Source organism: Alternaria conjuncta, assembly GCF_024043145.1.
Source record: "Alternaria conjuncta strain BMP 0040 chromosome Unknown scaffold_3, whole genome shotgun sequence".
In the NCBI taxonomy this organism is placed as follows: domain Eukaryota; kingdom Fungi; phylum Ascomycota; class Dothideomycetes; order Pleosporales; family Pleosporaceae; genus Alternaria; species Alternaria conjuncta.
In genome coordinates this window covers 2,365,298-2,385,444 of record NW_026250092.1, presented here as the reverse complement: position 1 = coordinate 2,385,444, position 20,147 = coordinate 2,365,298, and the positions used below count along the sequence as shown (strand labels likewise).

General features: G+C 53.6%; 6 protein-coding genes across 6 annotated transcripts; 1 reads left to right on the top strand and 5 right to left on the bottom strand.

The window, feature by feature from the left end:
• Positions 1-2,649: 2,649 nt before the first annotated feature.
• Positions 2,650-3,091, top strand: J4E85_002778 (uncharacterized protein; the record flags this gene model as incomplete). Its single annotated transcript, XM_051467052.1, has 3 exons — positions 2,650-2,778; positions 2,853-3,021; positions 3,081-3,091. 3 exons carry the CDS (start codon positions 2,650-2,652, stop codon positions 3,089-3,091), a joined length of 309 nt encoding a protein of 102 aa, XP_051329907.1.
• Positions 3,092-3,963: 872 nt separating this feature from the next.
• J4E85_002777 (uncharacterized protein) lies at positions 3,964-5,223 on the bottom strand (the record flags this gene model as incomplete). The annotated part of the gene is made up of 2 exons (XM_051467051.1): positions 3,964-4,490; positions 4,542-5,223. 2 exons carry the CDS (start codon positions 5,221-5,223, stop codon positions 3,964-3,966), a joined length of 1,209 nt encoding a protein of 402 aa, XP_051329906.1.
• A 1,995-nt stretch (positions 5,224-7,218) lies between these two features.
• J4E85_002776 (uncharacterized protein) lies at positions 7,219-8,880 on the bottom strand (the record flags this gene model as incomplete). The annotated part of the gene is made up of 1 exon (XM_051467050.1): positions 7,219-8,880. The coding sequence occupies one exon, from the start codon at positions 8,878-8,880 to the stop codon at positions 7,219-7,221; it is 1,662 nt and encodes a 553-aa protein (XP_051329905.1).
• A 2,540-nt stretch (positions 8,881-11,420) lies between these two features.
• Positions 11,421-12,463, bottom strand: J4E85_002775 (uncharacterized protein; the record flags this gene model as incomplete). Its single annotated transcript, XM_051467049.1, has 2 exons — positions 11,421-11,688; positions 11,739-12,463. 2 exons carry the CDS (start codon positions 12,461-12,463, stop codon positions 11,421-11,423), a joined length of 993 nt encoding a protein of 330 aa, XP_051329904.1.
• An 819-nt stretch (positions 12,464-13,282) lies between these two features.
• J4E85_002774 (uncharacterized protein) lies at positions 13,283-13,906 on the bottom strand (the record flags this gene model as incomplete). The annotated part of the gene is made up of 1 exon (XM_051467048.1): positions 13,283-13,906. One exon carries the CDS (start codon positions 13,904-13,906, stop codon positions 13,283-13,285), a length of 624 nt encoding a protein of 207 aa, XP_051329903.1.
• Positions 13,907-16,563: 2,657 nt separating this feature from the next.
• On the bottom strand, positions 16,564-19,395 carry J4E85_002773 (uncharacterized protein; the record flags this gene model as incomplete). The annotated part of the gene is made up of 1 exon (XM_051467047.1): positions 16,564-19,395. One exon carries the CDS (start codon positions 19,393-19,395, stop codon positions 16,564-16,566), a length of 2,832 nt encoding a protein of 943 aa, XP_051329902.1.
• Between the last annotated feature and the right edge of the window lie 752 nt (positions 19,396-20,147).

Sequence of the window (20,147 nt, the reverse complement as noted above, 5' to 3'; positions counted from 1 at the left end):
TGCCATGATGCCAGAAGTCTACTGGATCTGCTCTCGGCCTTTGCCACACTCGAGCATCGGTATCTGGCGATGAGTGGTGTAGTGTGATTATTAGTGGAAGGAGGGACGAGAGCGTTGAACAGGATGCTAGATCACATGTATCTGCTACGTAAATGAATGATGAAACTTCACGAACTATTGACCACAGTCTCGCACCTTCCCGTCCCTGCGTGCCTGCTCTGTTGACTGTTGCCAAGCAGAGTTTGTGTCTCTTTCGATGCACTCCTACACTGTGATAACGACGAATAATGAACTGATCCATCTCGCCCCTGGGGAGGCAGATTGAGCTGGCGATGGGTGCAAGTGCGCGTCGGCTTGTGTTCCAGTATCAGACGTGAGACCGACGCGTCGCGGGGACTAGCGCTGACTAAGACAGACCCTGAGCGGCCATCCGACACCCACTAGCGCGTCTCCGCGTACCTTGCTGGTCTTGTACATTGCAAGCATACCCACCACCGCCAGACCTTCACTACGCGATGAAGTGCAACGTGCGCAATCCCGATCCGGAAACCTTGTTGCGAAAGGGTCTTGAGCCGCAACGAGGCAGACCCGGCAGGGGGCTTCTCTAGCTCCTTACCACGCTTCACGACATCGCTACGAATGCGCGTCGATACTCCAGACACGGTCTTCTGAAAGTCACTCAAGCCGAGAGCTGTCCCGACGATACATGCGCCACCACAAATCGCTTGTCGCTGCACTGCGGTGCTCCTCTCGACTATCGACCACCTGCCGAGGACGATGCTACACCTGCTGGTGCACACGAAAGAGCGGTGGGAATACATACATGAGGCTCCCAGTGGAAGGTATTGATCACCAATACGGCGCACAACTGGCGACGGGGATTGCCACTTTCGTTGCTTACGCCGAAGCTAGTCCTCGTGATGGGACGCAGAGGGCGATAGGCTGGTATCACTCATCACCAAGTGGCAACTACAAGGACAGTATCAAGTCACTGGTCTGACTATTGCAAGAGCCGCCGTCCTACACAGATCCGGAGCGACGAGCTCTGGAAGAAAGGCAGTGGCTGTACTCTGCGGCCCTTCAATGTCAAGACTAGATATCGCCCCTGAGTTCTAATATACCTAGATCCTGGCGACTGGGTCTGGACAGAGTTCTGGCTCGCATGATGTGCATCTAACGGCAACGGCCGCTGGGCCTAAGAGATTCTGGACTGACAAGATTTTCCCCGCGATGCCCATTACGCTGGGACCCCCGGCGGCACGTGTCATGACGGTGGAAGCTTGACTGACAACACAAGCAAGCTAAGCCAAAGCTTGGCTAGACACATCATGTTCAAAAGACGCTTGTCGCTCTTCGCACAGTAAAGGACGCTTTGGCAGATGCAGAACTCGACTCAATTCGCACCGAGTTACTCGATAATCACCACTACAAAATACGCATCGGGCTTCGCGATACCTAGCATCGTGAGGTGACCATTGATTCACACAAAACCCAACTCGTGGCAACCGGGCAGCCCTACGAGTGGTGTCAGCGTGTGTATGTCAAGAAAGGTTACAGGGGTATCCCAATTCAAGTCATGTGGATTTAACGCCGCCTCCCGTTCTACCGAATAGATCCCAAGATACAAGGATACATCCAGGAATGGTATCGTCGACTTCCACGCCTGGCAGGTACACCGGAACAACACCGGCGTCCCACTCTTACAGCTGCACCGCGACCAATCAGCGCATCACATGGCCGAATACGGTTCGGGCCGTTCACCAAGCTCAATACAGCGAACGCAGCGAACGTAGCTTGGGCACATGAGCAGTCCGTGACATGTTCGCGATGGCTTTGTAGTACCATGCCGGCACGGATGCGATGTTTGTAGATCTCGCCGTGACTTCCAACAAGACAATATGTACGCCGATCTGTCTACCACGCTGGTGCTTACCTGGGTATGCTGGCCCATGGGCACCCCGATGGACTGTCATGCGGGTCATCGTCAATTGCTGGAACAGAAGGATCACTAATGTCCAGTACCCGTTACCACCTCCCCACATGAAGTCAATTTTGTGTCTTTAGCTTAACGTATGTGACGATGGAAGCAGTCATGCCAACACGCCAACTGAGGAAAGATTTGAACACCCTAGAGTCTACGTTGACGTTGGATTACCTACTTTGCAAGTTTTTGGTTTGATGTAGTCTGCAAACGTCTACTAACCTGCAGGTACACTTTCCGGATCTTGTGATTAGTAGTCGATAAGATGAGACTATGTCGCCTACAATCCGGCAGTGTCACCCCTCGGCACGTTGTCAGGTGCTCTTCAAGTAGCTTCAACTCGGCTATCAGTGACTAGAGCGGAGCCTCACCTACTTCAAAGTCCCACTTCTAACCCAAATTAAAGCCGAAAGAACGAAGGAAATTGTAAACATGACCTCCTTTTGCCGCACTGCCCCCTACACCGCATCTCTGAGTGGCCAGCATGACGCCGTTGCGACCTCCCGGCGATACTACGACAGCATCACGTTGTCATCGCGCGCTCGATGTGCGTGGAGAGAGCCGCTTCACCACCGTTGATGTCTATATAAAGAGCAAAGAAGGACACTCGAATACTCACCATCCCACGGCTCCTCCACACTACAACACCACAACAACCAACCTTTACCATGAAGTTCGTCACCACCCTCCTCGTTTTCCTCGGTGCCGTTGCCCTCGGTGAGGCAGCTGGCTGCAGCGGAGCCCGCCAATGCCAGTGTCTCTTCAACGACGGCTCTCACTGCTGCCTTTACGGCTACGTACGTCTTTCCTCCTAATGCATCTCCCATCTACTCCCTTCTTCCCTCCCTCAAACTAACGACTCTGGCAACAGAACGCCCAGACTGGCGATACATCCGACTGCACCGCGGTCTGCTCCGGCGCATCTCGTCTCCTGCAGAGTGGCGAGAACACTCCTACCAAGTGCAATGCTGGCGGCAAGTTTGCTTGCGCTGGTCTAATCACTGCTCAGGGACGCACTCCTTGCTATAACAACAATGAGAGTATGCTATCTCTTTCTTCTCTCCAAATACTGATATGAGCGCAAGCTAATGAGACACAGCTCCCCCATAAGCGTCTCGTTGTTTTTCATAGGATCGGATGACAAGGTTGTGATTGGAGGAACGGGGGTTTGGGACTGGATTTGGATGGAGGTTTTTTGTTTGCCGTTTGTATTGAATCGATCACTCGGACCTGCTCGGACCTGCTTTGGCTTCTTCGATCTGCTCTTTCTGGTGTACGTGCTGTCCCCCTCTTCAATTCAGCCATTTCCACGTCATGAAATGCCGTGTTTCCAAAAAACGTGGTATACCCCTAGCAATCATCACTGGATTGGTGAAAAGCTTTTTTTTGGGATCATTCACCATTACAACTATCTGTCTTGACGTGCATATTCGCGCAGTCGAGCTGGTGGTTCAGCATTCGGGTGGGCGCGTTCCGGTCGCTATGAAACACCATCGAAACGCGATACGCCACAACAATAATAGCCACCTCATCCATGCATCTTACCAATCTTAGAACCACCTAGCGCAGATCCAAAAAGCTTAGCCAGACTTCATGCCTGATCCCGCAGGCATCAAAGCCAAGTGTCAGTTCATACTAGACAATCATTGCATGTAGAGAAAACTTAAAGGTATATCGTATATTCCAAACTAATCATTAAGGAGCGTAATTGACCAGGGTTCCCAAGCCCGAGTAAACCACGCAATCCACCACTTCCACGCAATTCTATCATACAATACCCAGTATTGACAAGCCCATCACCTGCGCGTCACAGACGCCGCCAGAGAGACAGACAACTAGCTCCACCCCACACTAACTATTCCAAACTATTCGAGGTATATACAACCCATTCCATTACCGTATCCATGCATCCTTCTCCTTCGTATTTATGTTTTTTTGTAACCGATCGTGATATTATCGTCGTAAGATGCTGAGCGATGCGTCTAGAAGTCCTCGCCCTCAAGGAGGTCGAGCTCCTCCTCCTGGTCGTCGTTGGTGAGTGCGGGCTGGTTGCGGGCAGCCTCACGCTTGCGCTGGGAGGCACCACCGGCGAGAGGAGCAGTGCCGGTGGTAGAGCCAGTGGCACCAGTTGCGCCAGTAGCACCGGTAGCGAGACCAGCACCAGTAGAAGCACCAGTAGTAGCACCGGTGGCGCCAGTAGCACCGGATTGAACACCTGCACCGGACTGAACGCCAGCGGCGGCGCCAGCGTTGGCAGCGGGCTGAGCACCAGTGGCACCAGTGGCTCCGGTAGCACCAGTTGCGCCAGTTGCTCCGGTCGCGCCAGTAGCACCGGTAGTAGCACCAGTCGCGCCAGTGGCTCCAGTAGCGGCACCGGCGTTGGCAGCAGGGGAAGCAGCAGCGGGAGCGGCGGCGGCAGGGGCGGCAGCACCAGCGGCGGCACCGGTAGCAGGAGCGGCGGCAGTTCCAGAGGTGGCGGCACCAGCGGCACCAGCAGCGGGAGAAGCAGCTATGTCAAGTTAGATACTGAAGTAGAGATGATTATGTGTGAAGAACTTACCAGCAGGGGCGGCACCGGCAGCGGGAGCGGCACCGGCGGCAGCACCGGCGGCAGGGGCAGCAGCAGCAGCTCCAGCCATCTGGACGGGGACACAGCCACCAAAAGGTCCAGCACGAGCAGGGTTCTGGCAACGGACCATGCAGACGTTGCTCTGGCCAGCGACAGTTCCTGTGCAGGTCATGCCAGCGGGCATGGAGACGGTCAGGGGAAGATCCTGCATCTGAGTGTCCCGGTTGCGACCACGGTCGTTACCAGGAAGGTTGGTGGTGACAGTGGCGGCTTGCCAGTTGGTACCAGTACCAGTAGCGTCGACCATGCAAGTGTAAGGACCGGCACCGTCAGAGTTGACCTGGTGAACAGTCATCATGACTGAACCACCAGCAGAGACCTGAGGAAGAGTGGCGCCGTTGAGCTGCATGACCTGAGCAGTACCAGCCGCAATGTCGTTGGCACCTCCACCGAGTGTCTCACCGCAAGTGTCTGCGGCGTCACCACGGAAGCGGGTGGCATCCTGTTGGAAGGGGTTGCGGTTGGTACCGTCACGAGGAGTGTTGGGGTCGACACCGATGGCGGAACCGGCACCTCCTGCATCACCAGTAGCCTTGATGATGGCAGCGTGGCCAGCCACGAGGGAAGAGGAAGCCAAAAGGCTGATGGAGATGGTGGCAATCTTGGAGAACATGTTGATTTTGTTGATTATTGTCTGAACCGGTCAGAGAAAAGATTAGGTAGTGAAGTGAAGAGGTATTAGATAATAGAAGAGAAGAGGAGTGGTGATTACTGTAGTTGCTGGGTTGGGAACCTGTTGCTTGATGCTCTTCTAAGGTTGCGAGGCCGGCCGTCTTTATACAACGTCTGGCAGCACAGGCAGACACCGAGAAGGGTATTCGGCATCGTGACCAGCATCGACTTTGGTTAGTTCCAAGGTGGTGAGGCGCTCCGGTTTGGCCAAGACGTGATAGCCTGGTATGATGGAGTTTCAAACCCGTCGTGGTCACGTAGAAACGTTGCATGAGTTGCGGAGTCGCTAGACGAAAACGTACGAAACGTGTTTGCGGCAGCATCAAATCCAGAAACATACCGCAAACATGACTCTCGGTGTTGGATCTTCGACGTTGAAGGTGGTCTGGCAAGTGTACCGAGCCAATCTGGTGTGAAGTCGACATGATTATTGGAGACTGAGACGTTTGAATTGGTGTCGATTCCGGTGATGAGGTTGTCGGTAAGAACTTGGTACCAACTTGTCGTAGTCAGCAACAGCACACAGTGTCGCATGAATCGTCCAAAGTTTACCGGTGGATAAACGGACTTGTGGCTAGGGCGAGTTAGGGCTAAGCATTCGGAAGTCTGAGGTTTCAAAGCTTGGCAGTGAACACAAATGAACCCTTGAATCCATGAAACTGAGAGTGGCTGAGGCGGTGGACGTTTATGCGTGCTATTCGGGGTAGTTGACGATGTTCGGGCGGCTGCCTTCAAGAATGTATCGTTGACTTTGTTTGGATGTTATCATTGTAGAGATGCGTACAATTACGCTGTAGTCTAATGTACATCGAGTCGTGACTGCGCAAGTCCGTCGATCAGCCGTACTGCAATAGCCACGATGAAGATGTGCGACAGGGTGCTAGGCGAATGCAGACCATACCTGCAGATGGTGATCAGGGTGATCAGGGTCTCGGGCAGACCAAATCAAACCGGTGTTTCCATATCTTGAAGCACGAGAGCGGTCAATTGAAAGTTTCGTCGTTCCCTTCTGGGAACAAGGTTTCCTAGTGGCACATCGTCGGTTTCAGGCATGTTGATACTGCATCTGGGGTAGTTTCTGCCTCCGGCGCGACCATGATCCGGCCTGAGTGTTCCGTTTGTGGCTGCTGGTGCGCGACTGGGGTGGAACTGGTGGCCGCGGCGGGGGTGTTGTGAGGTTGGAGTGTGGTTCTGAGGCGTAGAAGACGGCCACCAGCGGCTAGGCCCGCGCATTAGTCAGGGTCTTGGCAAACCTCCGTGATGCCGACCAACCGAGGCGCGTCTCACAACACCGGTCAACATCCGAAGTAAGGCAATTGGGCTTTCACGTGCGGCGGTCGGCGGTAGCGACGGCGTATCTTCTGCTATACAATCGCAGCCATTAGCTGCACAGCCACGATGCAGCATTGGTACGTCATTCTCATTGCAAATACTGATACACTTGCCAACTGAGGCGCTGACTGTTGCGGCAGTCTGAACGAAGCCATGTCCTAAGCATAGAGTTCAAGTCGCATGCGGTACGCATCGGCTGCGGTACCTTTCCATTGCGACATCGAACTAAACGCCGCTCGGGTCCCGGCCTCCGTCGCAACGTGCCTCATACCTTTCGAAACGCCTCAGCAATCTTCACCGTCCCCGGTCTACAATGGCGAGCAGAAAGAAGGGAGCTTGCAGCCGGTGTCGCGACTGTGCGGTCGACGATAGAGCTGGAGAAGCCTTCCCGACCGACGCAGAGCCGACGAGAAGGTAGGCTACGATGTCTTGCATGGTTGCTTCAGAAAAGCCGCAAGGGTTGGACAGAGCAGCTGCTACGATGCATCGCTGTGGTATTCTCGTGGTTCAAGTTGAATAGCAGCATCGTGCGTTAACATTGTGCCGAACGCATCTCACAAAATAATGACAATAGGCGTCTCCAACGCCCTTGTCGTCTTCAACTCTATCCCAGCGTCCCCAATGAATACACATCCGGAATGTTTCCCGTATCCGGCTTCACAACTGGTACACTCTCATACTTCTTTCCCTCTACCATTTCTCTCGCCCAAACAGGACTTCTCCTCACCTTCAACAACTGCTCCACCGCATACCCAATCCCCAACAGCTTCTCTTCTTCCCACGGCCTCCCCAAAATCTCCATGCCAATCGGTACGCCAATTGGCGCCTCTTCACTCGAGTCGGAGAAGCCCGCTGGCACGGTGACAACGGGCGTACCTGTCAATGCGGCCAAGATACCATTACGTCCAGATTGTGATGGCGAACCGATCTTGACAACGAGGTTCTTCTGCTCGGGGTAGATGATCGCGTCGAGGTTGTTCGACGTGAATGTGTTGAGAAGAGCGAGCCTGAGATTGCGGATCCCGGCTTGACGATCGTTGTATGTAGCGTTGCCGGTGAAGGATACGAGAGCGGTGTTGACATACTCGTACTGAGAAGGGATGACCAGAAACTCCCCTTCAGACCCATTCGTGGCTTTGCGAGAATATAGGTCGTTTAGTGTGCTAGGATGCTCGCCTTGAAGGGAAGGACGTTCTAGATACTGGTCCATGAGCTCGCGGTACTCGAAGCGTTGAACGTCGTATGCGGTCTGGATGGCGGTCGCGTTGTAGATGGTCTCGTTGATGGGTATCAGTGTCACACCTTCTGCAGTGAGACGCGACATGACGGAGTCCATTGCAGTATTGACGGGTGTGACTTCGAGGGAATCGGTGCGGTTGAAGAAGCCGTTCAACACACCGATGCGCAGGCCTTTGAGTGAGGTGCTGGAAAGCTTGGAAGCGTAATTGGTGCTGCGAATGTGACCTGGAACGAGTGCGGTGTCGTTGTCGGCTGCATCATATCCTGTTGTAGCCATGACGGTCAGAGCTGTTGCGACGTCTTTGATCGTTCTCGCGATGGGTCCGATAACATCGTGTGTGGTTGATATGGGAATGATGCCGGTTCGGGTGATGAGTCCACGCGTAGGCCGGATGCTGCATAGAGAGTTTGCCGATGCCGGGCTGCGGAGTGAGTTCACTGTGTCAGTCCCGGTGCCGAATACGCAGAACGAAGAGGCGACAGCAGCGCCCGTCCCACCCGAACTTCCGCCTGGTGTTCGCGTGAAGTCGTATGGGTTAATCGTCTGACCACCTAGAGAAGACACGCTGATGCCTTCCAAAGCTAGTTCGTGCAGGTTAGCCTTGCCTAGGATGATGGCCCCTGCCTCTTTGAAAGCAGCCACGCTTGGAGCGTCTTCAGATGGTTGCGAACGCGCCAAAGCCAAGTTTCCACCAGTAGTTGGCATGTCTGCTGTGTCGTAGTTGTCTTTGAGCAGTATCGGGACGCAAAAGAGTGGTCCAGTAGCATTCCCAGCCAAAAGTTGGTCATCGAGCTCATCGGCGATAGCCAAAGCATTGGGATTCAATGTGATGATTGCGTTCGTTCGGTTGTTGTTGGCTTCAATTTTAGACAGGAAAGAAGAAACCACTTCGCGGCAGGTTGAGAGTCCGGAGTAGAGCGCGTGGTGGACTGAGTCGACGGTCGCTTCCCTTGCATCGAAAGGCATGTTTTGTCCAGCCACCATCTGGCAGAGGGCTGCGAATGCGAGGCGTGTGAAGTGCACCATTCTGGATAATGCTCAGTCTGTGTACGGAAGGCGCGGCCTGCGGACAATTACCAACTCATCGGAACTGCCATTTATACATCTTCTCATCTCAACGGCTTGTCATACATCACCGCGGGTATTTATCGCGACTGCAATTGACGCGAAAATCCCATGTTAGCATGTAGTCACCATGCTTGCTAATGCAGGTGCCGATGTCTTGTTCCGATCTTATCGCGGGTAGCCTTACCCAAACCCCGAGCATCGGAATGACGTCGTTGCCAAGACCTCATCCACCTTCTTCATCAGTTCACGTACAACCAGGCAGCTGCGTAGTCTACTAAACTTCACCATTTCTGTTGCATGTATTCTGCAAAGTTCAAAATGCATGATCGCGCTCGAATCAATGAGCAGAGATATCATGGTAATGTTGCATGCTTTGGCTCAGAATTTCGGGTATCCACAGACGACGAAAACATGACGTGAAGATGTTCCCTTCTGAATAGCTTGAGCAGTGATAGGATATCATAGGATGGATATTCAGTCCTCTTCCAGCTCCATGACAGCGATAGCAACAGATTTTGGTTGTAAATTGTAGGACTGCTGATGTTGGAATGATCATAAGTCGGGGGCCTTTTTATACCCAGATCTTACTCTTTCTTATTTCGGAAAATAGACAGAGCCATTTCGCGACCATAAATTACCTCATAACGCTAATGGGGTATCCTCAACTCGTGTAGAGTGTCTGGAAACCCTTTCGTAGTCGTCAAACACCAGAAAGCAACATGTTTCGATGATCCATGAATTTTGAAGGCGAGAAAAGGCAGCCCGACACATGACTAATGCATTGTGAGCATTCGGAAAGCGAGAAAAAGATGCATACCACATCGGTTAATAGTAACTGCGTTTAGAAAAAAAACCAAATGTGCGTAATAGAAGTAAGGAGATAAAATTCGAGGCAGGAGTTGATTTTATATCGCACAGCAGCGCCAGGACAAGCAAGGCCACATTGCCATCATCGATTAGCATCTATGCTTTTATCGCGTGTCTCGCGTTTCTCTGCGCAAAATGAAATCCTTCTGCTTTGTCGTGATTTTGAGGTTTCGCTACGCTTTAAACATGGATCTAGCCGTGTCGAATCTTTAAATGTCTTCACAAGGTTCCTAGACATGAGAAATTTTGTTCATCATGTGAAATGAAAGAGAACAGACTTCGGCAGCCACATCGTAGTGCCATCGGTAAAGTTTGATGTAGGACCATGGGGTTGATTCAGTAAAGTCGTAAGGTGTGCACCAAACGCGCTCTTCGGTTTCATTACGGGATGTGCTCCGCGTTTTGAATGACCGACTGGGCGAGGACGAGAACACATAGTTGATAGTGATCTGCATTTTGGAGTGAAGATCTCGGGATTTTGGTGCAAGAATAAGGAAAAAAGACAGACGAAGAAGTCTTTATAGCAAAGCCAAGGATGACGCACACAACCACATGGCAGAAAAGAGTCTTGATTTGGACTCCGACTCTATGGACATGGCCAGGAGCAGACTATGATTTTTGAGATAGATGTTTGGACTTTTGCTCCATCGATTTGGCTTTCGCGCACTCCCATGACTCTGAGGATGTTGCATTTGAACGACTCGAAACCACACATGGAGGTTGAGGCCGGAATTTTTAATGAAAGAAGGAAATGTTTGGAATCATGAAGACAGCAAGCAAAGACGCTGAGAGGGCTTTATATGAGGATTAGCGCGAACAATGTGAGTGTATCGGGTAAGGCTCATGCCTGGCCGGAGCGGTGGTAGATCGCGCCACGAGAGGCGGCTGCGATGCGTGTCGCATTCTGCACGTGATAAGAGGTAGAAGTATACATTGGCTTAGAAGCTATCAACTTATGAAGACTACATATTATATATGCAGTAGAACGCGACGTGAGTTCTAGCAACCTCTGGTGGTGCATGGCATAGACGTGACCTCATGCGGCATCGCCCACACGTGCCTGGAAATGAGTTGGAAAGAGTCAGCGAGCTGACTTCGCAAAATAGTTTGTATGTATTGCGTTAGTGATGAGCTGTAATCTATGTATACTTCTCAGCCGTCACGCCGCCACCTTCTTTCGCTGCCGTCTTTTGTAGCGCTCCCTCCAATCTGCTGCCTTCCTTTCTTCACAGTTGGCAATGTGCCGGTCCCTCGTAAAAAGCCGACGCGACTCGGAACGGGGAAGGAGGAGCGCGTTCGCGTGGTGGCGGAGTTTGGTGTTTCGCATCGCGAATTGTGGGCACAGGGGTGCTGTAGGCGGGCCGCGATAGCCGAACCTCGACGCAATTTGCCACGACCAAAGGCAGAGCGAACAAACTCAATGGGCCTTATTGACAGACGCAATGGCTGATGCAACGGGGTTTGTAGCGGGATGCCGTCGTGGTCTTGGGATAGAAGCCGGGTGTGCACTTCGTGGGAAGTTTCCGGCGGCGACTGTCGTTCGTGACGTCACAGGCCAGTCGAAGTCATGCTCTGAGAAGCAGGCGAATCGTAATGTCGATGTTCATGGGTAATGCTTCTTGCCGGACACCTCAAGGCGTGTTTTGTTGGCCGGACCGTAAGATCTTTCCCAACATCCAGTGCGCGAACTGCAGGGCTGGCATGATCATCGCAGCGACAAGCCGCGATACGCTGTCGTGCAACTTCCACAACACCGTCTCTTGCCATGCGTCCACGTCAATGTTCCTAGCTTGGTCCATTTGGTCTTCAATCTGCCGTCGCAATCTCACAGCTTTGCTTGGCAGTTCGAGACCCAGGGCAAGATACAGCCCAACAATAATCCATTCCATGATAACTTGCCTACAAACATTAGCAAATGAGGCAGACTTAACAAAAATCGTAATACTCACATGCACAATTGCAGAGTAACGTTACCACTGATAACGTTGAAGCGCATGCTCTTCCAACCATCGCTACCTTCGTTGGCACGCCACCGCTCAAACGCGAAGCACATCATGTAGACGACATCGACGACGAAGAACGGCAGACTCATAACGACGGTCGTCAGAATCCGCACCTCGTCCCTGTCGGCAAGGTAGAGACGCGCTGAGATGACCGTGGTAGACCAGATGAGGACGAGGAAACACGCCAAGTAGAGCGAAACACCGGCTTTAGTGGCTTCCGTCGCTGCAAAAGTGGGTCCGTCTCGAGAATCCGGATCGATGCCGCCCGCCACGATAAGAATGAAGGAGATGATGAGCGGAATGTGAACCATGAGCAGGATCCATTGCATGCGTCGGCCCTTGGGGCGCGTGGTCGTGTTGAGCAAGCTACTGGTGGCCATAAACAACGGCGTGAGCCCCATGGTGGTGAGGATGGCAACACCGCTTTCCAGGGTGGTGTTCGGCGCTGAAAATTTCGGAAACTTGGTCGTGGCTGCCAAATCGAGCGACACCTGCGTGAGGCGACATATGGACAGCAGGGTGAGCCAGATCCATGGCGAGCTGTGGCCCAGGCCCTGGCGGATGATGAGCCAGATGGAGACGACGAGGTAGAGGAAGAACATGACAAGTGTCGCTATGTTGACAGTAGCCGGGTAGGTAACGATACCCACCTCATTTTGCGAGGACACCATTGAATGCGAGACATTGGGGTTCTGGACGATGGGGGTTTGGAAGCAAAGGGGACGCGGGTCTGGAGAGGTTGGCACCAGCTCCAAGAGGCTTCATCGCTAATTCCGCTGTCCGAGCGCTCCGCCTCAACGCCAAGCGCGCTATCACGTGTTGGCGTGCAAGCGGATTCCAGACCTCGAGCCTGTCATGACGTTGTGACGTGCATTGTCGCACACAATAATTGTAATCCCGACTCAAGCATTGCTCTCCCACAACGTTACGCATCTCCATCGCTCTGCATCGCTTCTCAACGATGTCCACGATATTCACGCGCGCACATCCGGACATTGGCATCGTCCGATCGCATCGGCATCGCGCGGAATTGCACTCGGTGATCACGCTGCAGGTTGCCACCTAGCGGGCAGTGCCCCCGTAAATCGTCATCGCACTAAGAACGGACCACCGTGCTGCGCCTATTCGACGTCAGTAATTTCACGTCACGATCTCCATGTTTCAACGCGTCTGGTGTTGCGATGAGGATGTGCGATGTTGCGCGTCGGGTGGGCAGCAAAGGATGGATTGTCAAAGTTGTAATTCTATGAAAAGTATGTATGCAACTGAAATCCAGAAAACCATCGTAATAAAACAGTACTCTCGCGCAACCTTCCGTACGCGTGTATCTATCTCTCCAGCTCAGCCAGTCTTATCGACCGCGTCTTTTTTGTCCACTTTCTTCGCTCTCGAGGGTCGCGGTAGTCGAAGCCAGATACCGCATCGCTACTCAGCTCCGATGGCTCGCGGTGCGATGTGGTATTTCAAGATCACTTAGCAAACGTAGTCCACTACCGCCCGTATCCCATATCGAGCAAAGCTGGATCGATATTGGGGTCGGACGCCAAAGTCTCTTCAAGCCCGGACTCATTGTGCCTGGTCAACACATCGACACCGCTGTCTCCCCTCTCCATCGCCATGTCATCTCGGCGCCGTTTCTCCGCTGCTCGATGCGCGGCAGCAAGTGTCTCCTCCGCGTTCCTGGCCTCCGAGTATTGAGCGTGCATCTGCGCGTTGTGACTACCAGGGCCACCCATCTCATCCTGCTGTGGATGAGCGTATGGTCCCTGTTGCCAACCCGCCGCCAGCTGCTGCTCATGCATCTGCGCCTGCTGGCAGGCCCAGTAGGCGGCTTCGTCCCGCTGCCACTTGTGGCGCAACTCCTCGAAGATAGGACCCCACGGAGGAGGCGGGAAGCGCGAGAGGAGATACACAAGATCGGTCCTCGAATTGTATCCTGGCTGCAATTCTCTTGCTCTCGTGACAGGTACCCACAGAAGGGGAAATGGCCGTGGTACCTCAATGCCCTCGATCTTGTCAGGGAGCAGCCTCTGTTTGTTCAGACGCTCGCTGAACTCGTTCTGCTGCTCCACCGTAAAGCCGGTGTGGTTGTCTGGGTAACATGGCGGCCCCATAGGCGGTGTTGGGGTGGGCATTACGCCCATGTTGGCGCTGGGAGTAGACATTACCGCCATGTTGTCGCCGAAGTTTGACATCTTGAACCGGGGAGACGATAAGACTGGGATTCAGTCTAGATGGTTGAGGTGTCGGTGGGGTGGGGAGGCTACGAGACTGGGTTTCAGTCAAGATGCCTGGGTGTCGGTAAGGTGTGGAGGCTACAAGACCAGGGTTCAGTTGGGATGGTTGGGGTATCAGCGGAGTGTGGAGGCTACAAGGTGGGTCAGAAAGGTGTTGTGTCAACGTTGTAATGGAGGTAGGCGTCTTACTGCTGCTTTGGTTGTCACTAACAGGTTTGTAGTCTTGAGAAGTCACTAGAGTCGTATGAGTAGTCACGGTCGATAAAGTCGATGATGGCAGAAGAAAGTGCGTTCAGCCTGCTTATATACTGTTACCTCGCACTTTCCTGTTTATTGCGAAAAGCCCAAGATCCGCCCGCAACTATGGTTCAGAATTAAAATGCGTCTGACTCCTCGCTCGAAGACACTCCAATACGTGATTTCGGAGCGAATCCTCGCTTGCCATCACAATACCTCGCTTGCCATTTGTCTACTGGACCCGCTTCAAGAGCAAGACACAGAGTTCATTAAATGCGGAATACCAAACCCCCCACATGAGCATAGTCATCGCCGCAAATAGCTTATCTCAGGCAGCAACCAGATAAAACGCCCAAGTCCTTCTGATATTATGCGTCAAAGCGCAGAGTCTACCTTGGTTGGAGTCGCGTGACTACTTTTCTCCTTACCAATCGCACCTACCCGGTTCTAATCACTAGCGGACCGGCCCGCCCGCCAGTCACGAAGCGGACATTTACTCCGGCCTAAATTTGACGACAGCACTGCGTATGGACTGGGTCGGATGAGGATGCATCGGATAGTGCATCGGTTGGCCAAAGCCGCAAGGCGACGGTGAGCCGGTACGTAGGTGTGCTCTTCGGAAGACTGCGCAGCGAGCCTAGCTTCACATGGCCACCAGCCCATTAACCATCTTTCAACAATTCCCGTCCATCCAACTCGTAACACTCGACTGCGCCATGTAACTCAGCCCTATTAGCATGCGTCTCCATCTCATGCCTGGCAACTGCGACATGTAATTCTATCCTATTGCCATTCGTTGCCATCTCATGTCTCTCAACTGAGACATGTAGCTCAGCCCTATTGCCATCCGTCTCCATTTCGTGCCTTGACGTATCAAATCCGTCAAGCTCACGTTCGAGGCCCTTCTCTCCGTCCTTATTTGGCCGTGTTTGGCTGCGCGTGATCTCCTTCACTTTCGTGACCTTCCTCCGTTTGGAAACCAGGCGCACGCTTGCGCAAAAGATGACCAAAAACAGCGCGCCGCAGGGTATGCCTGCTGCCAAAGCGATTTTGGCGCTGGGAGACAGACGCCGGGCGGATGTATGTGTTTGTGGCGGCAATGCGGAAGAAGTCGGCGTAATCTTTGTCACACTGGTGCTTGCAAGAGCAGAATTATGCGCTCTACTCTGACTGCCTGCCTCGGTAGTGGCTTCAGAAGCCTCGCCCCCAGTACGCAAAGAGACCGCCGCGTTCATCGAATCTGAAGACGCAGGCATAGGTTGTAGCGACGTAGTTGTAGTCATAGTCTCCTCGGCCGTCCACCCAGCATCGTGCCCGCTCGTACTCGTCGTCTCCAACATCGTGGTTTCCCCAGCTGATGCCGTGGACGAAACGGAAGTATCCTCACTCGAAAAACCACCACCACGGCCATTACGACCCCTCACACTCCCACTCCCACACACCCCCTCCACATAATCCTCCGCGTCCTCAAAGTCTTTAGCCTCACACCCCTCATCCAGCACATCCCTGCCCACTTCCTCATCGCCGCATTTCCCTAGGCCAGCAACGGGCCGATTCCGACGGTAGCAGGTACACGCGGGGTTCATGGGTGCATAGAGGTCGCAGAATTCGTTGTTGGACCCGTGGAAGGTGATGGTTTCTATGACGCATTTTTCCTGCGATGGGGGTAAGTGAGTGAGGGCGCGGTCGGGGGTTGCTGGGGAAAGAAGGAAGGCTTACAGCGCATAAAGATAGGTCGGATAACAGGATTGCGGAGGCTTGTCGTTGCCGTGAGGAGATTACGAGGAGGAAAATGAGAGAGACAAGCATTATGGAGTGATGTCGCTGTCGAGTGTCTCGAAGGAATAGAAAGATAGCTTAATGTGAGTGTAATACATCATGGGTATGCTGTATCTCCGAAAATCACGATGGGGAGGCCGGTAACGCGCAGTGTGGCGCCTCTCAGGTTGCCTTTAGTGTCCGCATCCGGATGAAAGAAAGGCCATAACACCTTCATTGACAACACGCGAATGTCGAGATGAACAGCAAGGCTCACCCTTCCTCTTGGCTTCCTCACCGAACAGTCATGACCATACACATTTTATTCATTCCTCGTTATCAACTACTACTCAAGCAATCCCATCCATCGATCCTGTTCGTCCCCTGGTAAGACATGCTTCGTATGCCATGTGCAATCTCAATGACGTATCCAGTACGATACCAATAGCCTTCTCTGTCCAAGCCATGTTATCCTCCCATATCCACTTCCTCAATCAATCTCTTCTTATCCAATTTACCTGCGAAAGACCACCAATCGCTCAATGGTCGGGAGCACATGCATTACATGGCTCGCCACCAGCACGCTCTGTCGCAACAGTGATGTTGACCAGACCGCAAGATTCCTTTCCGATAGTGTAGTCTGAGTAATCAACGGCTGCCGGCTCGTAGGTCTGGCGTTGGTCAGGTCGGCCCTGTGGTGCGGTGGGGTTGGGGAACGGGGCGGTAGCATCGATGGGGACACCGGCAGCGTTGCCGCGACCGCCGTACAGGCCATTGCCACGGTTGTTGCGGTGACCATGGCGGGGTACTGTGTAGTACGTGGGAGGGTGCGCGTTGCGAGGGCCAGATGGGAAACCAACCCAGGGTTGTGGGTTAACGCCAAAGTGACGGGGAGCGTTGCTGTTGGCGCGGTTGCTGTTGGCGGTCTGTTCGATCAAATTGAGCTGGTGTGCGAAAGGCTGGTTTGGAACAGGCTCGAGTATCTGCGGGGGTGACATCATGCGACTAGAACTGGGATGGTAGTTTTCTTGGTGAGTCTCCTCCTGACGTGGTCTAGTAGGGAGCGGCGGAGGCGGCATCAGCTCTGCGGATGTCATGCGCTGCTTCGCTGCGGCCGAAAGAGGAGTCGCTAGTCCGGGGTTGTTGATGGGGACCGCCTTTGAAGCATAAGGCGCGGCATCGGCTGGAGAGGAGATAGACTTGCGCGGGTTCTTGTTTGGCTTGTACTTCTTGGGCGACTTTGGACGACCGTTGCGGTAACCCTGTTCGTAAGCAAACTGTACGCCGTACATGTACCAAAGGAAAGGTACACCGTTTCTATCGAGCACCGTCGCATCCGGCAGGTCGGCTATGTCGAGAGATTGACTGAGAGGTGTGTTCTCCGTGGTAGCGTCGATCGGACTGGTCGTGGTCGGAGGCTGAGGTACGAATTCCGTAGCAGTTGCGCGAAGGTCCGAGCCCATACTAGATTGCGATGAACGCCCGCTGTCTGCTTGATTACGATCACTGGGTACATACCGTTCACTCCGCCCTCTGGATGAAGACGTGTTCTCGACATCATCGACTCGGTTCGTAGAGTCGGAAACAGCCTCGTGTTGTTGGGTGTTGAGGTTCAGATTCCCTATGTCCAAATTGTGAGCCATCATGACGACGATCGTGGGTACGCTGATAGGACGTGTGAGCGTCGTACCATGAGCAAGACTTGTCGGAACACCCCATGGCACGTTCTTGGGTTGTACGGCGTTATGCGCTGCCTCTTCATCGACCTTGAACGTTTGAGCGTGCTCGTAGCTAGCATCACATCCCGGTGCGTCGTTTGGCTGGTCTGGGCTGGTGACATCGGCCGAAATGGCAGGGCCCTTGCCGCGAGTGGACTGGTTTTGGTCATCTTCAGAAGCAACATCAGCCATTCCACTATGCTTGTGTGACCCAGAATTTCGCGAAATGATCGGAGTCGAACCGGTGCTGTCGACGGTGCGGACATGGCGTAGAGGGGCCGGCGCGGGCGTCGCGGGTAGGGGGATCTGGATAGCATCTAACTGGGCTGCATCCATCTGCATGGCTAGCTGTAGCTCCTTGATCTTCTTCTGCAATGACTTGACAGATTCGACGCGCTTGATGGTGCGTACGGGGGGCGCGGTCTTGCTGCTGGTGCCGGCTCGGGGAATGCGAGACACCTGGGTGGGCGATTCCGGACTCAGCGGACCGCCGGCAACGCGAGAGTCCATGGAACCTTCGTGATTGTCACGGCCAGGCGTAGGAATGACAAGCGAAAGCCTCGGTGTCAATGACTTTCGCTTTCCTTCAGCGTTCGTTCTCGCGGTGGCAGATCGCGGACTACCGGACTCGTGCTGCACCTGCTCATCATCGCTGTCAGCATAAAAGTCGACACTGGGGACGTCAAGGTCTTCAGGGTTCTCTGCAGCAGATTGGAAGCTATGCTCCGTGCTTGCAGGACTCCTTACTGGCGACCCTTGTGCAGTGTGAAACGAAGCCCTGCCAGTGGAAGTCGCAACGCTGCTAGATGCTCGCGAGTGTCCTGCAGAAATTGAGTCGGTGTTGAGGTGTGTTGGCTTGGTCGGCGACATGCGGAGGGAGAAGCTTGACTGGTGACGCGCGCTGCTGCGTAGAGGCGACCCGGTGGGACTGTTCCATGGCCGCTTCGTTGGAGAGCCATGCAGTCTGCTGGGGCTGAGCGGGGACGTGGGCGATGCTATGGTGCTATCGACAGTAGCTAGGGCTTCCTTTGTAAGAAACGTTGCGCTGTCCTTGCCATGAGCTCTACTGAGATCGACGGAACTGCGTGTTCCACGCAGTGTCTTGACTTCATCCGGAGAGTCACTATCCCATGCTGTCTTGGATGTACGCGCCTTTGCACGCTGCGCTGTTGCGAGGTTGGGGGCAGTACTCTTCGTAAGCCATTGGGTGGGTATGGATTTGCGGGGACTGCGCCCTGATGTACCGATGGTATAAGCGTCGCACTGCTGTTCGACTTGCTCCTGGTGTGCAGCGGCGTTGTCGATACCAGAAGATGACTCGGTAGGGTCGTTGGATACTTCGCAGACGTCAGAGTAAGCGCCATAAGACTCAAATCGAGCGACTAGCTCAGTAACCATACCATTATGAGTGACTTCCATATGCAACGAAGACTGCGGATCCAATGGAATATCAATGTTGACGTTCCTGTAACCAGGTGTATCCAATACAGGTCTAGCGTCGTTGAGAGTGTTTGCTCGCCTTGTACGGGACCCTTCGACGAGGGCAGAGCGCGGGATGAAGGCAGTCTGATGTTGAACCTGGGCGTCTCGCTCCTGGACGATGGCGTCCCAAGCCGGTGCGCGGCCAGCCCCAGACGGCGTGAGAGTGGACATGTTGTTGTTATGCTGTGACTGGAACTGCTGCTGAGTATGCGAATGCGACTGCGAATGCGATGAACTACTGTTGTTGGCGGATGATGCTGGTCGAGGAGTAGATGAGCCAGACTGAGTGTCGGGATTGCCGTCTGCACTGGGGTCGTCTGGCAAATGACTGACGCTGCGACTATTAGCAAAGGGAAGACAGTACTCGAGAATGGAGTGCTTACGTTCTAGGCAAACCAAGTGTTATCGCGTTGCTGCAGTAGGATATTCTGGTGAACTCGGCGTGGTCACAGACCGCGACGTAAGAGTAATGATATAAACACATGATGCCGGGTAGCGGTTGTCAACCGCAACCAGCAGGAAGCGTCGACGTCGATTATCCAAAAGATGTGCAGAGAGAAGGGGGAGGTGAGGTGGGAGAAGGAGCGGTGTTGAGCGTGGTGCGCGACTAGCAGGCGCGAGGTAAACAAACGGAGGTGACGGACGCGGAAGGAGCGCGCGATCGCAGGTGAAGGTGGACTTCTATCAGCAACATGGAACCCGCCCTACCTCGAGCACATTGTAGTAGACTAAGCATATTGTTTGCCGGCGTAATGCCACGCGCGCGGGATTAGATCAAGTGCATACTTTACGGTTTCCTGTCCATGTGAGACGTAGCAGTGAAAACAGTGACGAGTTGAACAAGCGTATGAGTAGTCATGGGATATCAACGCTGTCAAAGAGAGATCCAGCCCCGCAATCCTCGGCCCTCATGATTACCCTAA